This window comes from Pelophylax lessonae (genome assembly GCF_965119305.1).
Source record: "Pelophylax lessonae genome assembly, chromosome: 12".
Classification (NCBI taxonomy): domain Eukaryota; kingdom Metazoa; phylum Chordata; class Amphibia; order Anura; family Ranidae; genus Pelophylax; species Pelophylax lessonae.
In genome coordinates, this window is record NC_138779.1 from 192,728,132 (window position 1) to 192,747,117 (window position 18,986).

General features: G+C 44.1%; 1 protein-coding gene across 2 annotated transcripts in view; it reads left to right on the forward strand.

Moving 5' to 3' along the window:
- ERF (ETS2 repressor factor) overlaps window positions 1–18,986 on the forward strand; it is a 214,922-nt gene that overhangs the window by 190,584 nt on the left and 5,352 nt on the right. For both annotated transcript variants that reach the window (XM_082273592.1, XM_082273593.1), the window contains one exon: window positions 8,914–9,148. In XM_082273592.1, coding sequence (XP_082129718.1) covers window positions 8,914–9,148 — 235 coding nt within the window. The remainder of the gene's footprint in view (window positions 1–8,913; window positions 9,149–18,986) is intronic.

Below are 18,986 nucleotides of genomic sequence, written 5' to 3' on the forward strand. Positions count from 1 at the left end.
AAAAATATACTTCAGAAGTGATGTCATGTGATGGTTTAATTTCCGTGTGTTTTTTTCATCTCGGAGCATGCCCAGTCTTGCTCATCAGATTTTTGTCTGCCGAAATCTGTACTAACTAACGGAAAATCGGCCGTTGTGTTGACGGCCAACAAAAATTTTTTAGCCTGCACACCAGATTTTTCTCGGAGTCAGTTGTCGAAAGCATCATACTAACAAGCCGAAAATCGGCCGATCGGACGTTGGCCGAAAATTCACGACCAATAATTGATGCGTGTGTACGAGGCATTAGACATTGATGGACGCAGAAAGTCAAACATGGTACAATACTCTATTACTGCTATAAAGATAGAAATAAAATGCAGAAAGTGTACTTTGGGAAAAAACAGGCACAAGAAGAAGTAGCAGGGGTAGTTTTCGTAAAATTTTATGGTGGTTTTTTTTTTTTGTTTTTTTTTCTTTCTTTTTTCAAGCCTCCAACAGATCGAAAAAGCCAACAAGTGTTTTTTGAAGTCTTCCTCCAACTAAAACAAAAGTCAGTTTAATTTGGACCCTTTTAATTGGCCACTTATTTCCATTACACTGAGCTGAGTCATGAAGCCTGGTTGATGATCCTTGTACCTATGTAAATTCTTCAGATAGTCCTGTCCCATCACCTCAGTTTTATGTCCAGATGATGGAAGTTTTGAGCTGATTCTGCAGGTTTTTGCTTCCTGTTTTCATTTGCACAAAAGGGGGCATCGAAGGGTTCGGTTAATGTTTACTCGCAGCGGTTCTGAACCGTGGTTCCTCTAGGCTGAGCCTGGCCAAGTGGACTTCGAATTTCCGGCCACAGATGTTTATTTTCCACTTCATCTCCTTTTGCCGTTGCGTGATTTTCTCCCCCCCCAATCTGTAAAACTTTTATTGCACGTAGTACGGCTCATGAAAAAAAAAAAACTGGTAATAGGCTAAGTGCTCCCTTTTGTGCAGCATCAGCTGAACTAGGAGCAGACGTCGTCCACAGGAATTATTAGTGAGAAGAAAAGGGCTCTTTGTGCATTGAGTGTCGGTGCACACCTCGTGCCATGGTGTGTGACTATGTGCACGTGATCTGTGCATAGAATGCCCTGCTGTGTTGTCATGAGGAATCGTCACTTCAATTTGTTCTTCAGCACTTAAAAAAATTGCATGGGTAAAGTTGACTGAAGAAAATTATACGTTCTTGAGGTGTCAACACATGGTGTAATCAAGGTCTTTTAGATTTTAGTATTTGTAAAATATATCTGTCATTATGAATATAATAGCTTAAGGGTTCCTTTTGCCACAACTACGAGAACATGGTGATAAAGCAACTACGACCTAAAGCTGAACTTCGCACAATCATTGAACAATTTTATACTTGGAGATTTTAACAGCTCATTCATTGATGCTTATTTACAGGTAATTGTTTACCGGCTGCTTTATTTTTGCCTTTCATTTATGTCTCCTGCTGCCCCATTCACCGACTAGTGAAGTTTCTGGTACTTCTAGGTATGGGGGGAACCATGTGACATTATGCTCTTCCTCCCACAATGCTACCAGGCACCAACACTACCTCTTTAGAACCCTTCTAAATCTGTGACCAGTAGGGCTGTGCATCTTCATTTACCTCGCGATTCGATTCGAATATGATTATTAGGGTCACGATTTGATATCACGATGCATCACGATTAACTGAAGTAAGCAGAGCTGTTGCGCAGGAGAGCTAGGCGGAAGAGGATGCCTACATGCGTCTTATCCAGCAATGACAGAAGAGGGAGGGAGGGGGAGGGGCCAGAAATCGATTATTCGGGGGGGGGGGGTCCGCATCGATGCAGAATCGCGGGTGGCCGCATCGCGATGCAACGATTATTTTCAACAGCCCTAGTGACCAGAATAAAGCTGCCCATCACTAGTAGAATTTCGAATGACAATTTCAGTTTTCGGAACATGCGTTTGACAACAATAAACAATGGACAATGTTAACATTCTATACTGGGGGTCAATTTGATGTTTTGCTTTTGACTGTAGTGGCGAGAAATTGAAAATGGAGGATGGAAAATTTTTCCTGCTAATGTTTTCGGGGGGAAATCTTATTTTATATATTTTTTTTTTTCCCTCAAAGAAACCTGTCTAAAGGCCCGTACACACGTACCGATTGTCGGCCGTAAAGATTCGGCCGACTGGCCGATTTGTAGGCTTGTTAGTATGATGCTTCCGACAGCCAACAGCGCATTTTCGGCCGAACAGAATCTGTCGTGCAAGCATTAAAATTTTTGTTGGCCAACACCAGAACGGCCGATTGTTCGCCAGTCAGTACAGATTTCGGCCGACAGACCGCAGATTTGCAAGACTGGGCATGCTCAGAAAAGAAAAAAGACAAGGAAAGTTAACCATCACATGACATCACTTCTGCAGTCGGCTGTTGTTGGCCGACAAAATTCGTGTGCAGTCTTTTGCACTTTTCAACAGACAAGACAGCCCTCGGACAAAAGACAGCCGATCGTTCGGCCGACGATCGGTACGTGTGTACGGGGCTTAAGTCTGGGATTCCATTTTGGACGCAATGTAAAAAAAATTAGTTGAATCAGTGGTGGCAAAAAAAGATTAAGCTGTCCAGCAATCTACGATTGTCTGAACAGAATAATCAGAAGTATGGGGGGTGGGGAAGAGGGTTTGATCCACTTTAAAAGTTGGTCATTGGGCCTACATGAATAGCAGTTGATTTGCAAGGCAGAATAGGGAAGATAAAGCAGCGGCGTCTGCAAGGCTTTTGTTCGTTTACCGCTAAGAAACGGTTTAGGTAAGCCTTGGAGCATGTGGCTGTTTTCCTTTTTAATTCTGCACAGCCTTCCTGTGGGTCAATAGATCCATCTCACCCAGTAAACCAGAGAACAGGAAGGATGAGGGAGTGGAGACGGCTGCCGCTCTGAGGAACTTCATTATCCTTCAGATACTTGCACAAACTTGTATGAGATTTCTGCTCCATGTCCTTTAATCAGTGTTTGTTTCAAATATGAGGGCAAGACTCCATTTAACCTGCTACTAGCAATTGTATGCATTTACTCCTCTTTCCTTTAAAGAGAGATTCCAGACAACACAGACTGCACAATATTAATGCCAAAGGAATTAAAAGACAATGTATGTATTGCTTTTACGAGCTGTACGTTTACAGTGGTCTCTACCCTCAAGGAGCTTACAATCTAAGGTCCCTATCACACATGGATAGATGTGTATACATACATACACACACTAGGGCCAAATTATACAGGAGCCACTTTACCCACCAGCATGTTGGAACAAAAAACAAAACCCATGCAAACACTGGGAGAACATGCATACTGCATGTAGATAGTGTCCTGGTGTTTGAACAGAGAACCCAAGTGCTTCCCCTATATAAATATGCAACTGGGCCATGGAAGCAACAAAAAGATGCGTTTCTCTAGACTTTCCCTACTGAACTGAAATTATTATTATTTTTTATTTTTTTTCTTGAGGTTGTAACTGTTGGAGATTTTTCTTTAGACCCCGTTCACACTGGGGCGACCCGACTTGCCGGGGCGACCCGTGAAGTCGCGGTGCGCAGCTCGCACCGCGGGCACGGACTTCATATAATTGAAGTCAATGCAGGTCGCCCCAAAGAAGCTCAGGACCCTTTTTCTAAGTCGGAGCGACTTGTGTCGCTCCTATTAGAACGGGTCCTGTGCTGCTCTATGGCAGGCGACCCACCCCGACTTGTCAGGCAACCAGGTCGCCTGACAGGTCGCCCCAGTGTGAACGGGGTCTTACTCCCTATCTAGCTAGCAAAACTATTAGTAGAGGGACAGTAAGTGATGAGAAACTTTTTAACGGATCCCCAGATAGCAGTGAAAACCCATTATAGTCCTCAATACTTCTCCACTCTAAAACAAAAAAAAAATAATAATTTTGGCTACTCATACTCATTTTTTTAACCTCATTTTTGGATAGAGCAAGGGGGATTATAACCCATCAGATTTTTGATTTTTTTTTTGCCATCTTTTTAACCATTAGGGAGATTTAACATTACTTCCTGTCCCATAGCCAAATCAAGAAGTTACAGGAATTCTCTGCAAATTATGGGAATCCCTTGGGGGGCCCCCAGGTCACCAAAACTAGTGTCCACGTTTAATCATTTCCCCTCTATTTCTTTTCTGGGGACAACCCAAATTTAGGATTTTCTTTTTACTTTTTCTTTTCACTTTCAATGATCATGGTAAACAGGATAGATAGAGAGGGAGATTCTCCCTAACAGGGTCACAGACATCCATAAAAATTAAAAAAAAAAAAAAAAAACGAATTGATGTTCTAATCCCTTGCCCCTCTGTCCAAAACTAAATTTTTTTTTTTTTTTTTATGGTCAATCGGTAAATTGTATGTATTAACCATCTGTTCCAAATCACTCCCAGTGGGAAGCCTAGAGGCTTCTGGAGCTGTTACAGGCCAGTAACTGGAGTGAAGAGACAGTTTTGGTTACGTTTAAGTGGCCAGTGGACGCAGTAGGGCATCCAGCATATTTTGTTTTAGCCTTGGAACTGACTGGTATAGCCTAAGGTTTGGCTGCAAAGTCTGGGTCATTGTATTGCTAGTATATGTGGAAATGTTTAATTAGACGTTTCACCTTTTCAGACCTTGTCAGTTGGGGCAGTGTTTGGCAGCCAAGGAGGCAATTGCATCGTATATTTCTGTGCCAAGCAGCGCTTCCAGAAAAACAAATTAGTTATTTGCATAGTATATTTACTAAAGAACGGTCTGCAAATTCTCTTGAAATGTACTTGCTCTTTAATTGTCAGTTTACATAACTCTGTGATCTAAATAGAGGGAGTCTTTTGTGCAGGCACATGGCTTCAGTTGTCTTATGGAGAATCGTAGCGCTCTGGAAACGAAAGCACTTTTTATGCAAGCCCCAACTTGAGGCAGCAAGTCAAGGAAAATCAACATAAGTTTTTGCCCTTGTAAAATTTTCCCCAATGTTTGCTCCTTCTTGGATTTTCAGCGACATGCGTTGGTGGCAATAGAAGAGCACACTTCATTAACATTTCACCAAAGGTAAAACCCAGCTAAGCTGTTTCCTCAGGACCAAGTTGCCATGCCTAGTCTTATGCTGTCTCCATGTGGCGCTGACTCCCAATGATAGAAGAGCAAAATTTTACAAAGATCCACAGAATAAATTTTGAGCAGAGTTGCTACAGTGACCAGGAAGGTGATTCAGATCTCATCAGGACAGCAGTCCTCAGATATAAAAACGAAAGAATTGTTGGTTCAACTCAATTTGCCTAAAGTGATCTCGCAACCTTGGCTCTACAGAAATAGGCGCATGTAGTGCTGGACCATTCACCAGGCACAAACGCGGTCAAATGCTCCTCAATACCTGGAAGTACTGGATGTATCTCTGTGCTCTCAGTAGCTGAACAGAGCATTGTGGGAGCAAAGGGAAGGTGAGTATATGCTGGTGGATTGGGTGGTGGTGGAATTGAGTGATCTTGTTATCACTCGATGATCCATGTTACCATTTAAAGTACCGTACATAGTTACTGCACAAGAACTTAATATGAAATGTGCACTCAGTGGTATGTTTTTATGTAGGTTAAAACATGCAAAAGCAGACAATGCCTGCTCAAATTGCAAACATTTGTTAGCTTTGTAGATCTGGCACTTTTGCATTGTTGAAATGCCGCAAGGTACTTGGTAGATCTACACAAGGCCGACCCCATACAATGCTCCATGACTTAATGCTCCATGACTCGGGCCTTTGGTTCCAGCAGTATTGAGGGACGTGCCTGTAAGGATGCTGTCTATCTCCTGCGGGAGGAGGGGATGGGACAGGCTGCCCCTCACCCCCCCCTCCTTTTAGTTCTGTACTCCTGGAAGGAATGCGCCGGAGACGGCTGCTTTCCCTGCCCTTATAAGAAAAGGGCCTTTGTGTGGGATGATGTGACCTCAGTTGGGAGCTATTTAGTGTGTGTTTAGGATGGAGCGAAGCTGTAGGCTGGCAGCCTGCTCCACACCGCACAGTCTCTCACATGTTTCGAGTAACTTCACATGGCAACAAGACAGGCCGAGACCCGTCCTGTACGGGAAATCCTGCCTTTATTCTCCGCCACCCAGTCAGCAGATCACAGAAAATGCCTTTGGAGATGAACACCACTAAGCACTGTTTGTGTCTAAACTGGCCGCATAACCCCAAAGCATTCTTTACTAAACCCTTTGAAAAAAAAAAAAAAAATGCTCCAGTAAAGGTAATCTAGTCTTGTACATACGGATGAAGTGCTGATATTAAGACCTATGTCTGGCCACTGCATCATGGGAGCAAAACTACTTCTGCTCATACAACCCTAGAAGAGTTGTACAAGCGCCTCTTTAAAGCGGAGCTCCACCCAAAAGGGGACGCTCTGCTTTTTTGCTATCTCCCCCCCCCCCCCCCCCCCCCCGCTGCCACATTGTCAACCAGGTGCATGCTCCCACCTTCGGGTAAGATCCCCGCAATCATCGTGCGGCAATCTATGTAATTTCCAGCAAAGCCCCCCCTTTGCTGCCTTCTGAAAGAGACACGGGTCCCAGAAGACAGCAGGACCATTCAGAAAGCGCACCGTGACTTGCGCATGCACGGCAGGAAACAGGCTGTGAGGCCAACGCCTGCACCCGGAGCTGGTGGACGGATTGGCTTGGGGTGCCGACATCACGGGCTACCTGGACAGTTAAAGAGGAAGTAAACCCTCCTCTGACACTTTTACCTATAGGTAAGGTAAGCCTATAATAAGGCTTACCTATAGGTACTGTAAATATCTCCTAAACATGTACTGTTTAGGAGATATTTACCTTACATGCAGCCAGTGACGTCACTGGCGCATGCGCTCTGAAGGAACGGTCGCTGGTGCCGTTTCTTCAGAGCCCCGTGCCGTGACCGTCGGCTCCCGCGGCTCCGGCCAATCAGATGGCCGGATGACGCGATCCCGGAAGACGGGCGACTGGACATGTCGCCTGTCATACAGGTAAGCGGACGGCACGGCGGGGGCTCGTTCTAAGGTAAGTATTTCACAATGAGCTAGTATGCGATGCATACTAGCTCATTATGTGTTTCTTTCAGGTCGAAAAAAAAAATAAAAAATTTCGTATGGGTTTACAACCTCTTTAAGTGTCCTTATTAAAAGTCAGCAGCTACAGTATTTGTAGCTTCTGACTTTTTTTTTTTATTTTTTTTTATTTTTTTTTCCCCCCAGGCTGGAACTCCACTTTAAGAACAAAGTAGGTGCTCATTGCTACCAAATGTCTCCACATTTCTAGAGGAAGGGGATGACATTTGATTGTGAATAACAGTTTTATTTACTATTGTTAAAAAAAAACACAATCGGTCAGGGCCCATTTACACTTCTGCGTTTCGGTGTCCGCCTGTCCGTTCTCATCCGATCCGCTGGATGCATGGAAAATCGGCTTTCCATCCATCTGGATTTCACGGACCGGATCGGAATCGGATAGCAGTAGGTGTCAGCGGAGATGTCTCCGCTGACATCTGCTGCCCCATTGGGATGCATGGAGGATCCGATCAGATCCGCCTAAAGAAAAAACTGACAGGCGGAACTCATCGGATAGTTTGTGTGGAAGGACACTTATGCTCAGAGTTGTCAGTTTGCCTTCCTGAATATGATTTGGAGTAGCGAGCAGAGGGATGACCTCATCAATGTACTTCTGCTCCTTCACCAGGGTGGTGACAAATTTCTATTACATAGCTGCAGTGAAGAAAAATAAGACCACCAGTCTAGACATACTGTCAGGATTACAGGAGGGGACTGTACCGAGTTAGATGTTTTGGCCAGAAAAAATTGGTTTGCAAATTACTTTGTTGGAGTTTCACTTTAAATAGTGTATTCATATAAGCAGATCTACACAGCCGTCCTAAAATAGACAGTTGAAGGGGAAAAAAGGAATAAAGCCAAAATAAAGGACCATTTGGAGCTCTGATTTTAGTAAGGCTGGCTATTTTGAGGCTTTTATAAATGGAATCCGAGATTTCCTATTCCGTTACATATTCTAGGGTTGCGCCGACGACTGCCTTCTCAAAGTTTTTCTTGCTGTAATTATGTGAGCTTTACATAACTGTGGGATGTTGCAAAATATAGGTGTCATCAGTGGCTGTGGTATAATCCTATGCTTGGCTTTGTCATAGACAGAGCAGAGGGCAGATTCTCAACTCTGGCAGGAAAATCTTCCTGCTGGAATCCCAAAAATGTACAAGAAGTCTATGGATTGTTCAGCATCTAAAATGAAGGTCACTTTTGGTTGGAAATGGCCTTTAAAGTGTGTGTTAATACAAAAAATAAAAAAAGATAATATAAGTATATAATTATAAATAATAAGCTGATTTTCCAGGTTTGAATGACCCTGCAAGTATTGCCCAAAATGCACCTGACTCCTAATTTCCTGATGTGGGTTGATCATACACAGCATTTTATGGAATAAAATCGAAAGAAATGGTGTCAGCCCTTCCTAGTTATCTTTTGTGAGACATCTGAAAAAAAGAATATTAAAGCCCCACAAGCTAATTTGTAATTTTGTTATAAAAAAAACGGCCTTTCCATTTTAATATGCAGACAGTTTTTTTTCTAAAAATACGGTGCAATATGGCAACCTTGAGTCTTTTCTTCTAAAAGGATGCAGACACTGCATCTTTTCATAATGGAGATCTGCCCGGATGATTGAATGCAAAGCCTTCTTTTCACAAATTGGTCTGGAAAGGACATACAAGGTGACACAATTGGCTGTTTCTTCAGAACAGATAAAGGTAGAAATATGCAATGAAGGTTGTTCAAATCATTGCAATGTACATATGTCAGCTAGAGTGGATTATTGAAGTTTGAAATTTCTTACATATATTAATTTATTTTTCTATTGTGTTTGCAGGGTTCGCCTTTCCTGACTGGGCCTATAAGCCAGAGTCCAGCCCGGGTTCCAGACAAATCCAGCTCTGGCACTTCATTCTAGAGCTCCTGAGAAAAGAAGAGTATCATGATGTCATTGCCTGGCAAGGAGATTATGGGGAGTTCGTCATTAAGGACCCTGATGAAGTGGCAAGGTTATGGGGAGTACGGAAATGCAAGCCACAGATGAACTATGACAAGTTGAGCAGGGCACTCAGGTGAGGCTCTAGTCTTTTATTACTGTTTTTTTTTTTTATTAAAAAAAAAAGCTTGCATCAAAATTTTTTTAAAGCTTTAACCATTCCCGAGACTGCCCCATAGCAGATTTACTGCATACAGGGCGGCCCTCGTGTGTAAGTATATGTGTGTGTATATACATTTCCGCACTTCTGCCTAGGAGCTCGCGCCAATGTTTTTGTGATTAAGTTTCAGTAGAAGCTGATCTGTAGGTGCCGGGCATGGGATGTCTGCCAGCACCCGCCGATCGTTGGGAAAACATACAGAACAGAGACCTGCCTATGTAAACAAGGCAGATCTTTGTTCTGACAGAAGGGATGGATTCTGTGTCAGCAAAGCAGGGAATAAAATCAATCCCTTCCCCTAATAAAAGTAGCACTTAACAGTACACAAAAACACTGGCTAGTCACCCAGTTAACCCTTTGCTCACCCTAGATATTTAACACCTTCCCAGCCAGTGTCGTTAGTACAGTGACCGTGCAAATTTTTAGCACTGATCACTGTATTCGTGTCACTGGTTCCCACAATGTGTCAGTGTCCGATTGTCTGCTGCAATATTGCAGTCCTGCTTTAAGTCACTGATCACCGCCATTACTAGTACTGTATATACAAAAAAAAAAAAATCTATAAATATATACCATGGTTTGTAGGCGCTATAACATTCACGTAAACCAATCAATATTCCTAGATTGTAAGCTCTGAGCAGGGCCCTCTGATTCCTCCTGTATTAATTTGTATTGTAATTGCACGGTCTGCCCTCGTATTTTGAAGTGCTGTGCAAATTATTGGTGCTATATAAATCCTGTATAGTATAAAAAGAAATTCAAATAAGCGTTTATTATTTTACCAGAAACATTTAGCAGAATACGTATTGGTCTAAATTCAGAAGGAAATTTTAGATTTTATTTAATTTTTTTTTTTTTGGGTGTTATATAGCAGAAAGCAATAAAATGTTTTTCGTTCATTGATGGGCACAGCTCCAGAATATTCTTGACCATTGGGTTATACTGCCCCCTACATGAGTAGGACACTAGGCAGGGAAAAGCTATAGAACGTCTATGGGGCAGTCCCAGGGATTATAGTGCCCCCCACATTCTGCTATAGGCACCTAGTAAGGCGTAAGGACCTAGTTCCTTGCTGAGATCTCTGGTCCTAGCATTTTTTCCTTTTTAAATTTTAATTTTTTTTTCCTCCTTTTTATTTTCTGTTCCTGTGAGAACTACAATCAACTGCTGGACTGGGTGACGAACTGAATATTCTAGATCCTTATGGTCTCCCCATTCCAGCTAGCAAGCGGGAGCAGGCCTTAGCTCTGCGCTAGGTTGGCCGCAACATAGCCCTGCTGGACATGGGCTGGCCTGCGAGTTAAACGTCTCGCGAGGGCGCATAAGGACCTGGTCACGGTCTGAGTCGCAGCGTGTCTCTTGGCCTACAGCACCCCCATTTCAGTGGTGCAGTGGACTGCCCGGAGCGGTGCCCACCAGGTTCCTTGGTGTGGTAAGTAGTGTCCCCTGGTGGTCTCTTGGGGTGGACGTGGGTCCCTACCTGAGAGGGTCGGACACCTGTGTTCCTGGCTGAAATGCTGAAAGTCTTCTAAGAGGGCCATATCTGTTCTCCCCTTTCTGGGGGATCGCCTGTTTGGATCTTCCCTGGATGATATCATTAAGGGTCTTACAGGCTGCCAGGGGCAAGGAGTCTCGTCGCCGACGTGGGCCTTTTTTTTTTTTTTTCTTCGGCTCATATGCAGCCTTTTTGTCCCTCAAAATCTCAGGACAAAGGATCGAAGTCTGTCAGGACCTCCTCTGGAAGGTTCCAAGAGGACCTGGTCTGGTAAGCTGAGAGCGAGTCCTTCCAGACCTGCAGACAAGCCCTCTGCTGCCTGAAGGGGCGCCCTCACCTGTGTCTGAGGTGTGGGGGGGATGAGTTGCTTCTTTCCGGACCCTTAGATCCTCCCTGATAAAAGACAGTTGGGTCCACGAGCTGATTTGGTCTGGCTACAAGATCGAGTTTGTCTTCTTCCCCAGACCGCCTGCGAGGTCTCTTCGAGGCGGTGCAAGACTTTCTACTGCAAGGGGTGATTGTTCCGGTTCCTAAATCGGAACGTTTTCAAGGTTTCTATTCAAACCAGTTTACAGTTCCCAGGAAGGAAAGGTACATCCAGTCCTGGACCTCGAGGCTTTGAACCGCTTTGTGCGGGTACAGAAGTTCCGAATGGAGTCTATTTGTATGGTAGTGGCATCCCTACATCAGAGAAACTTCTGGCATCTATCGATATCAAGGACGTTTACCCTCCTATTCCAATTTGTCAGTCAGCGTTTCCTCCGCTTTGCCTTGGGCGAGGAGCATTATCAATTCGTAGCATTACCCTTTGGTCTCGCCTCAGCTCCTCGGGTATTCACAAAAGTGTTGGCCTGGGTATTTGCATTGTAGCGGCAGCGGGGGTTTGCGGTACTGGAGTACTTGGATGATCATCTTCTGCAGCGAGCAGTCTCAGACTGCTCTAAAAGACAACCTGGAAATTACTGTGTGGGCTCTGCAGGAGTTTGGCTGGAAATTGACTTTCCAAAAATCTGCTCTGGTTCCGTCCACCAAGTTGGGCTATCTGGGTCTGACTCTGGACTCTGCTTCAGCCAGGGTGTTTCTTCCAGGGGAAAAACTCCAAAAGCTGCAGGACACGATTCGGCTCCTGTTGTCCAGCAGTCAGTCACCTTCCAGGACTTGCATGCGGGTGCTGTACCTGGTGTCTACCTTCGAGGCGGTTCTGTTTGCACAGTTCCTCACGAGACCTCTGCAAAGAGATTCTTGCAAAGTGGAACACGAATCCACAGTCTAGACAATCTGATCCTGTTGATACAAGAGGGTCCCTGATATGGTGTGTTTGCTCTCCGACAGGGCAAAAACGTCCTTCCCTGTACTTGGACGATGGTCACCACAGTTGCCAGCCTGTCCAGGTGGGTAGTCTTTTTTGGGTACGAATGTGCTCATGGGGTCTATACTCTAGAGGAGTCAAGACTACCGATCAATCTACTTTAACTTCAGGCAATAAGACTTTGTCTGGCTCATGGACAAATCGCCTCAGGGGTGCCCGGTAAGGATTCAATCGGACAATGCCACAGCCGTGGCATATGTCAATCGCCGAGGGGGCACGAGAAGTGTCCTGGCGACTCGGGTGGTAGTGGACATTCTAAGGTGGGCAGAATGCTTTGTTTCAGCCTTCTCTGCTGTGCATATTCCAGGGGTGGAAAATTGGCAGGCGGATTACCGCAGACACACTGATGGCTCCTTGGGGCCAGTACCATTTGATATACGCCTTTCCCCCGCTAAAACTTCTGCTGAGACTCCTGCAAAAGATCGAGGCAGAAGGGATTCTGGTCATTCTAGTGGCTCCAGACTGGCCTCGCCGGTCTTGGTACGCCGATCTGGCACGGCTGGTTGCCAGTTCCCCTTGGAGACTTCCTCTCAGAGACAATCTTTTGGCCCAAGTGCCAATCTTCCATCCTGCTTTACAGTGGCTGGTTTTAACAGATTGGCTGTTATAAGCCAGGTACTAAAGGATAGAGGGTTGTCTGAATCAGTGATTCCCACGCTGTTAAAGGCTAGGAAATCTACCTCCTAGGAAGATTTACTATCATGTTTGGAATACGTACATTGCATGGTGTGAGTCTCTTGAGATTCATCCCCGTTCATTTTCAGTGGCATGGATTTTGTCATTCCTCCAACGAGGTGTTAAGCAGCACCTGCCCTTGGGTACCATCAAAGGCCAGGTTTCGGCCTTGGCAGTCTACTTTTAACGTCCTTTGGTTATGCATTCTTTGGTTCGCACCCTTGTTCAGGGGGTTCGCCACTTGGCTCCCCCAGTACGGTCTCCAGTTGGCTCCGTGTAATCTCAATTTGGTCCTGTCAGTTCTCCAGTAACCGTTTGCAAGGTGGCCTCCTGGTCGTCTGTGCACATTTTCACAAATTTTTTTAAAGTGGATGTACTGGCATCTGCGGATGCTGCTTTTGGCCCCAAGGTTTGACAGGCCACTGTATGAGAGGACCTGGTCCTCTTTGAGGGTGTATTGTTTTCAGATGAGCTCCAGTTGTTCCGGGTTGAGCTCCATGTTACCTGGTTGGCTAGTTTTAGTATTTTGAGAATTATTTTCAACTGCGTTTTCCCACCCATTATGTTCGACACTGCTTTGGGACGTCCCAATGGTCAAGAAGATTCTGGAGCTGTGCCCATCAATGCATGAAAGAGAACTGGATTTTTGTCTTACGGTAAAATACTTTTCTCTGATGTTCATTGAGGAACACGGCACCCACCCTGCCTAGGGTCCTACTCCTGTAGGGGGCAGTATAACCCAATGGTCAAGAAGATTCTGGAACTGTCCATCAATGAACATCAGAGAAAAAAGGATTTTACGGTAAGACAAAAATCCAATTTTTTTTTTTTAATTGTTTATATCGCAAAACCTTAACACAGTGGTGATCAAATACCACCAAAGGAAAGCTATTTTTCAGAAAAAAATGGCGCAAATTTTATTTGGGTACAGTGTTGAATGACTGCACGATTGTCAGTTAAAGTACCGCAGTGCCATATCGCAAAAAATGGCCTGGTCATCTTCTGAAGATCGAATAGTTAATGTGAGGTTGGATACTCATAATTGATTTTTTTTTAATCGTCTAGTTGGCTCCTCCTGGGAAGATTTCACCTCACTTCCAGTTCAAGTGACCACCAGGGCATTGCTGATTTGTTGTTTTCCATCTACTTTATTAGAAGAATCCTCTAGGGTTTTTTTTAATGGTGTCAGACTCTTTATCGGCTCTATTGGAACATATAGAGAATCTACTCCAATGAGATGAAACAGGAAGTTCAGTTTTGGAATTTGTTCATTTTATGTATATTTGGCATTAATGCGGCAGGAATTGTGTTATTTCACTGACGGAGAGTAATCTTGGTTGTGGAGATTATTCCTATGGGATCCATGCAGATAACCTAGCCAAATGTCATTATAAAGTACTTTAAAGTGTAAGTCCACCCTTACACTAAAATTCCTGCATCTACAGGGATCAACAATCTAACACTAACCTATCTAGCCCCGTAAAGAAGAAATCTGTATACATACCTTTTTTGAAACCTATCCGACCTGGTCTCCAGTGACTGAAGCTCTGCAGAGGACACGGCTGACAACATCTGTGAAATGATTGGGAAGTGACGTCACCCATAGACTTACTATGGGGCTTCTGTTGTCAGCTGTGCTCCCTGCACCTGCCTCCACAGCGAAGCCGCGGCTGACCGCTCAGAGTGGAATCGGGTCAGATCGACTTAAAAAAAAGGTATGTATACTTGTTTTTTGCCCTCATTTTCATGAGCTGAACTCAAAGATCTCAGACTTTTTCTAAATACAGAAAAGGCCTATTTCTCTCAAATATTCTCAAATCTGTGTTAGCGAGCACTTCTCCTTTGCCGAGATAATCCATCCACCTCACAGGTGTGGCATATCAAGATGCTGATTAGTCAGCATGATTATTGCACAGGTGTGCCTTAGGCTGGCCACAATAAAAGGCCACTCTAAAATGTGCAGTTTTATCACACAGCACAATGCCACAGATTTCGCAAGTTTTGAGGGAGCGTGCAATTGGCATACTGACTGCAGGAATGTCCACCAGAGCTGTTTCCCGTGAATTAAATGTTCGTTTCTCTACCATAAGCCATCTCCGAAGGAGTTTCAGAGAATTTGGCAGTACATCCAACCGGCCTCACAACCGCACACCACGTGTAACCACACCAACCCAGGACCTCCACATCCATCATCTTCACCTCCAAGATAATCTGAGAGCAGCCACCCGGACAGCTGCTGCAACAATCAGTTTGCATAAGTAAAGAGTTTCTGCACAAACTGTCAGAAACCGTCTCAGGGAAGCTCATCTGCATGCTCATCGTCTTCATCGGGTTCTCGACCTGACTGCAGTTCGTCTTCGTAACGGACTTCAGTGGGCAAATGCTCACATTTGTTGGCATCTGGCACTTTGGAGAGGTGTTCTGTTCACGGATGAATCCCAGGTTTTCTGAGATCTTTGGGTTCAGCTCATGAAAAATGCAGGCAAAAATCAGTGTTGCGTTTTTTATAATTTTGTTCAGTATATAACTAAAAAAAAAACCCAAAATTTTGCTTTTAAAGTTTTGGATCGTGGGGAGAGGGATTAGAACACCTGTCAGTTTTTATTTGTCAGTTTTTATTTTTATTAGGGAGATTCACCCTTTCGATTTGTCTTATTTACTATTCATCAGTGAAAGTAAAGGAAAATCCCAAATTTTGGGTTGTCCCCTGAAAAGTAATAGGACAAATCTTCCAATGGGGAGACTAGTTCTGGTTCTCTGGGGGTCCACCAGAGATTACCTTAATTTGCAGGTATTGTTTGGCTATTAGACAGGAAGTAAAGGTAAATCTCCCCAATGGAACAAAGATGGCAAAAATAAACCTTAATGGGTTATAACCCTTCCTTTATCAAAAAAAAAAAATTAAAGTTTTGCCTATAGTTCTAATTTAAGCTGTCCATACACTAGCAGCATTTTGTTAGAAAATTTCAGTTTTAAAGCATTTGCTAAAGAAAGATCCTCTTCCCTTAAAGCATGTTATACAGCACAGTGCTTGTGCTGTGTCATTTGGCCCCCTGTAACACCTAAAAATCCTGGCTGATCCTACCAGTTTCTCGAGAGATTCCTCTGTTTACATTGTCCCAGAAGGTAGCCGCCTTGGTGGCTTTATTCTTCTGCATGTAGGGTGTTCTGAGCTGACAGCTTTGTCTTGTCGTTCACCTTACTTGGTGGTTCACGGAGATAAAGTAGTGCTTCGTCCCTGCCAGTCGTTCTCTGGTTTCCATTTTAGACGTTGTTGCCTTCCTTGTGTCCTAAGCCTCAGCACCCTAAAGAGATTGCCTTACATTCTTTGGATGTGGTTCGGGCAATCAGGGTGTACTTGGCGGCGACTGAGTCGTTCCGAAAATTGGATTCCCTGTTTGTCCTTACGGATGGGCCCCGTAAGGGGCTGACTGCGTCTGCTGCGACCATTTCCAGATGGATCAGGCAGACGGTGTTGCAGGCCTATTCCATTAAGGGTCAGGTTCCTCCTTTCCCTGTTTGGGCGAATTCTACGAGGGTGCTTAGTGCCTCTTGGGCCTTCCACCATCAGGCGTCAGTTGTGCAGGTTGCAAGGCGGCCACCTGGTTGTCCGTGCACACTTTCACAAAATTTTATATGGTGGATGTGTTGGCATCTGCGGATGTTTCCGTTGGTGGCAAGATTTTGCGGGCCGCTGTTGGAGAGAATTGGTCCTCTGAGGGTTTATTTTTTTGTCAGGTGAACTCCAGTTGTTTCCTAGTTGAGCTCCTGTTTTACCTGGCTGGCTACGTTTAGCCTTTGGGAAGTGTATTTATTGCTGTATTCTTCCCACCCCTTATGTTGACACTGCTTTGGGACGTCCCAAGGGTCAAGAAGTTATGGAGCTGTATCTGTCAATGAACGAAAGCGAAAACTGGCTCTCTGTCTTACCATAAAATCTTTTTCTCTGATGCTCATTGAGGGACACAGCACCCACCCCGCTTGAGTTGGGTTATACATTCTTCTGACACTACTTGTTACAAAATTGAAGACCTATAGCAGGGAGTGGGAGTATACCCCCTGGGACTGTCCTATAGGCATACTCAAACTTTTTTCCACCTAGTGTCCTACTCCTTTAGGGGGCATCGTAAACCCAAGGGTTAAGAAGATTTGGAACTGTCCGCCAGTGAACATGAGAGTAAAGGGTTTTACAGTAAGACAAAAATCCAGTTTTTTTCCATAAAGGTAAACTTCTCCTTTTTAATGGATCTAATTCATGTAACACAAACCAGATCTTATGAGGTTGAACCCTCATCTATAGAGGCTACTGAAAAATGTTTCCTTGCTAAAGTGTTGTGTAGGAGTTCACCAACTACCTCATCCCCCCCCCCCCCCCCCCATTATCCAGGGTCCTAAAAAAAAAAGTTGTACTATTTTGTGGGTGCGAGACCCCAACTCTCCGAGACTCCAAGAAGCCAGCGGTGGATTGAAATCACTGGCATCTATATGCAACTGATATCAGTTTTTGATTGTCGCAATTTACAATAGGTTGTCATTGCTAAATTTCTGCAGAAAATGTTAGCTTTCGGTCATGCTGATCCTTTGGCTTTAATACCCTGCTAGTCAATGACTCAAAACAAATATGCTGATCAGGAGAAAGTTCTGCCTTTACTGGTTCCCAGTCAGTGACTCTTAAAATATCGAGAATCCACATGACAGCTAGGCAACTGAATGAGGAGGTCATCGGAGTTCTTCAACGTTCTTTCATGGCGGGTTTCCTCTAAAGAGCAGTGTGTGACCGATTTCAGGAGTAGAAAGGGTTACAGGGCCACAGGACACAAGTCCTGCATCTCTGTATTTACTTCTCATACCTGTGGTGGGAGGAACGGGGGAGGCGGGAGCCCGCTGTCTAATTACAAGGTCCTCGTGTCTCCAGTACACCTGGGTGTTTGGAAAAGACAAGTTGTTTAGCAAAGGGGGGTAATTACTGGGTTACAGCCAACAAAACATACCCATGTAAGATAACAGGGCTGGAAACATAAGCAAGAAGAGAACTTCTTTTTATTTTGGTAACTGGAAATTATACTTCAGCTATTCCCCAGAAAGGCAAAACCAACGGATGGAACAACAACTGTTATTAATGCTTTCCTATTTTTTTTTCTAGCACCTGGAAAGACTTTACTTAAATTGGGCAAGGTGTAGCCTTTAGCTATTTTGATGCTATCAACCTAAAGGGGGTAGCTGAGATTTGGAGTTTTTCAGTAGCGGTTTTCCTTTTGTAGGTTTAACGGTAAAAGAAACCTGCCGTCCAGTCTTAAAGCGGTAGTAAACTGTACCCAAAAATAAATAAAAACATGACAGACTTAGCTGAAAACGTAGCCCTCCAGCGGTGTGCTGTCACCACTGAAGGCTCTTCCATCTTCACCCGGTCTTCTTTCTGGGTTTGCGGACGTTGACTATCTGGCCAAGCTGGCGATGACGTCGTGCATGCGCGTGGGAGTCGCTGTTTACGGTACGGCTCTGAAGGAATGGCATTTCTTCAGAGCGCATGCGCCGTTTCTTCAGAGCGCATGCGCCGGTGACGTCACTGGCTGCATCTAAAGTAAATGTCTCCTAAAAGGTGCATGTTTAGGAGATATTTACAGTACTTATAGGTTTACCTACAGCTAAAGATCATACATGGGGATTTACTCCCACTTTAAGCTGGCCATAGCTCCAAGTTCAGTAGGGACCAGCTGAATTTTGATCCATCTATGGCCACTCTCGCTAGAGAGAAGTCAATCTACTCTACTACTTTCAAGCTGGAATGTCGGAAAACTTCCACTTAGCCAATCGGTTGCATCGCTGATCAGTGTATTCTGACAGTAGAGTCCCTGCTTTCAGAATGCAGAAGTGCAGTCGGAGAATGCCTTTATCTACCGCCAATGTGTGGGTGGGGAAAAAGGGAGGGTTTTTTTTTTTTTTTTTTTTTTTTTTTATCAGGGTGGCTGATTTTTTTATATTATATGTATAGAATGCATTAAGATGAACCTTCTGCCTTTACAACCAATTTTAGGGCTCCATGCATGTTTTTAAGCTAAAAAAAAAAAAAACTGGAAAAAATGCTGGTAATTGCTTTTTGTAGTAGCATTTTATTACGTTTGTGCAGTTCCTTTAAAAAAAAAAAAACTCAAACGCTATTAGAAGCGTTGTAATAACGCTCCAAGAAAATCTACAAAATGTTTTTTTTATTTTCT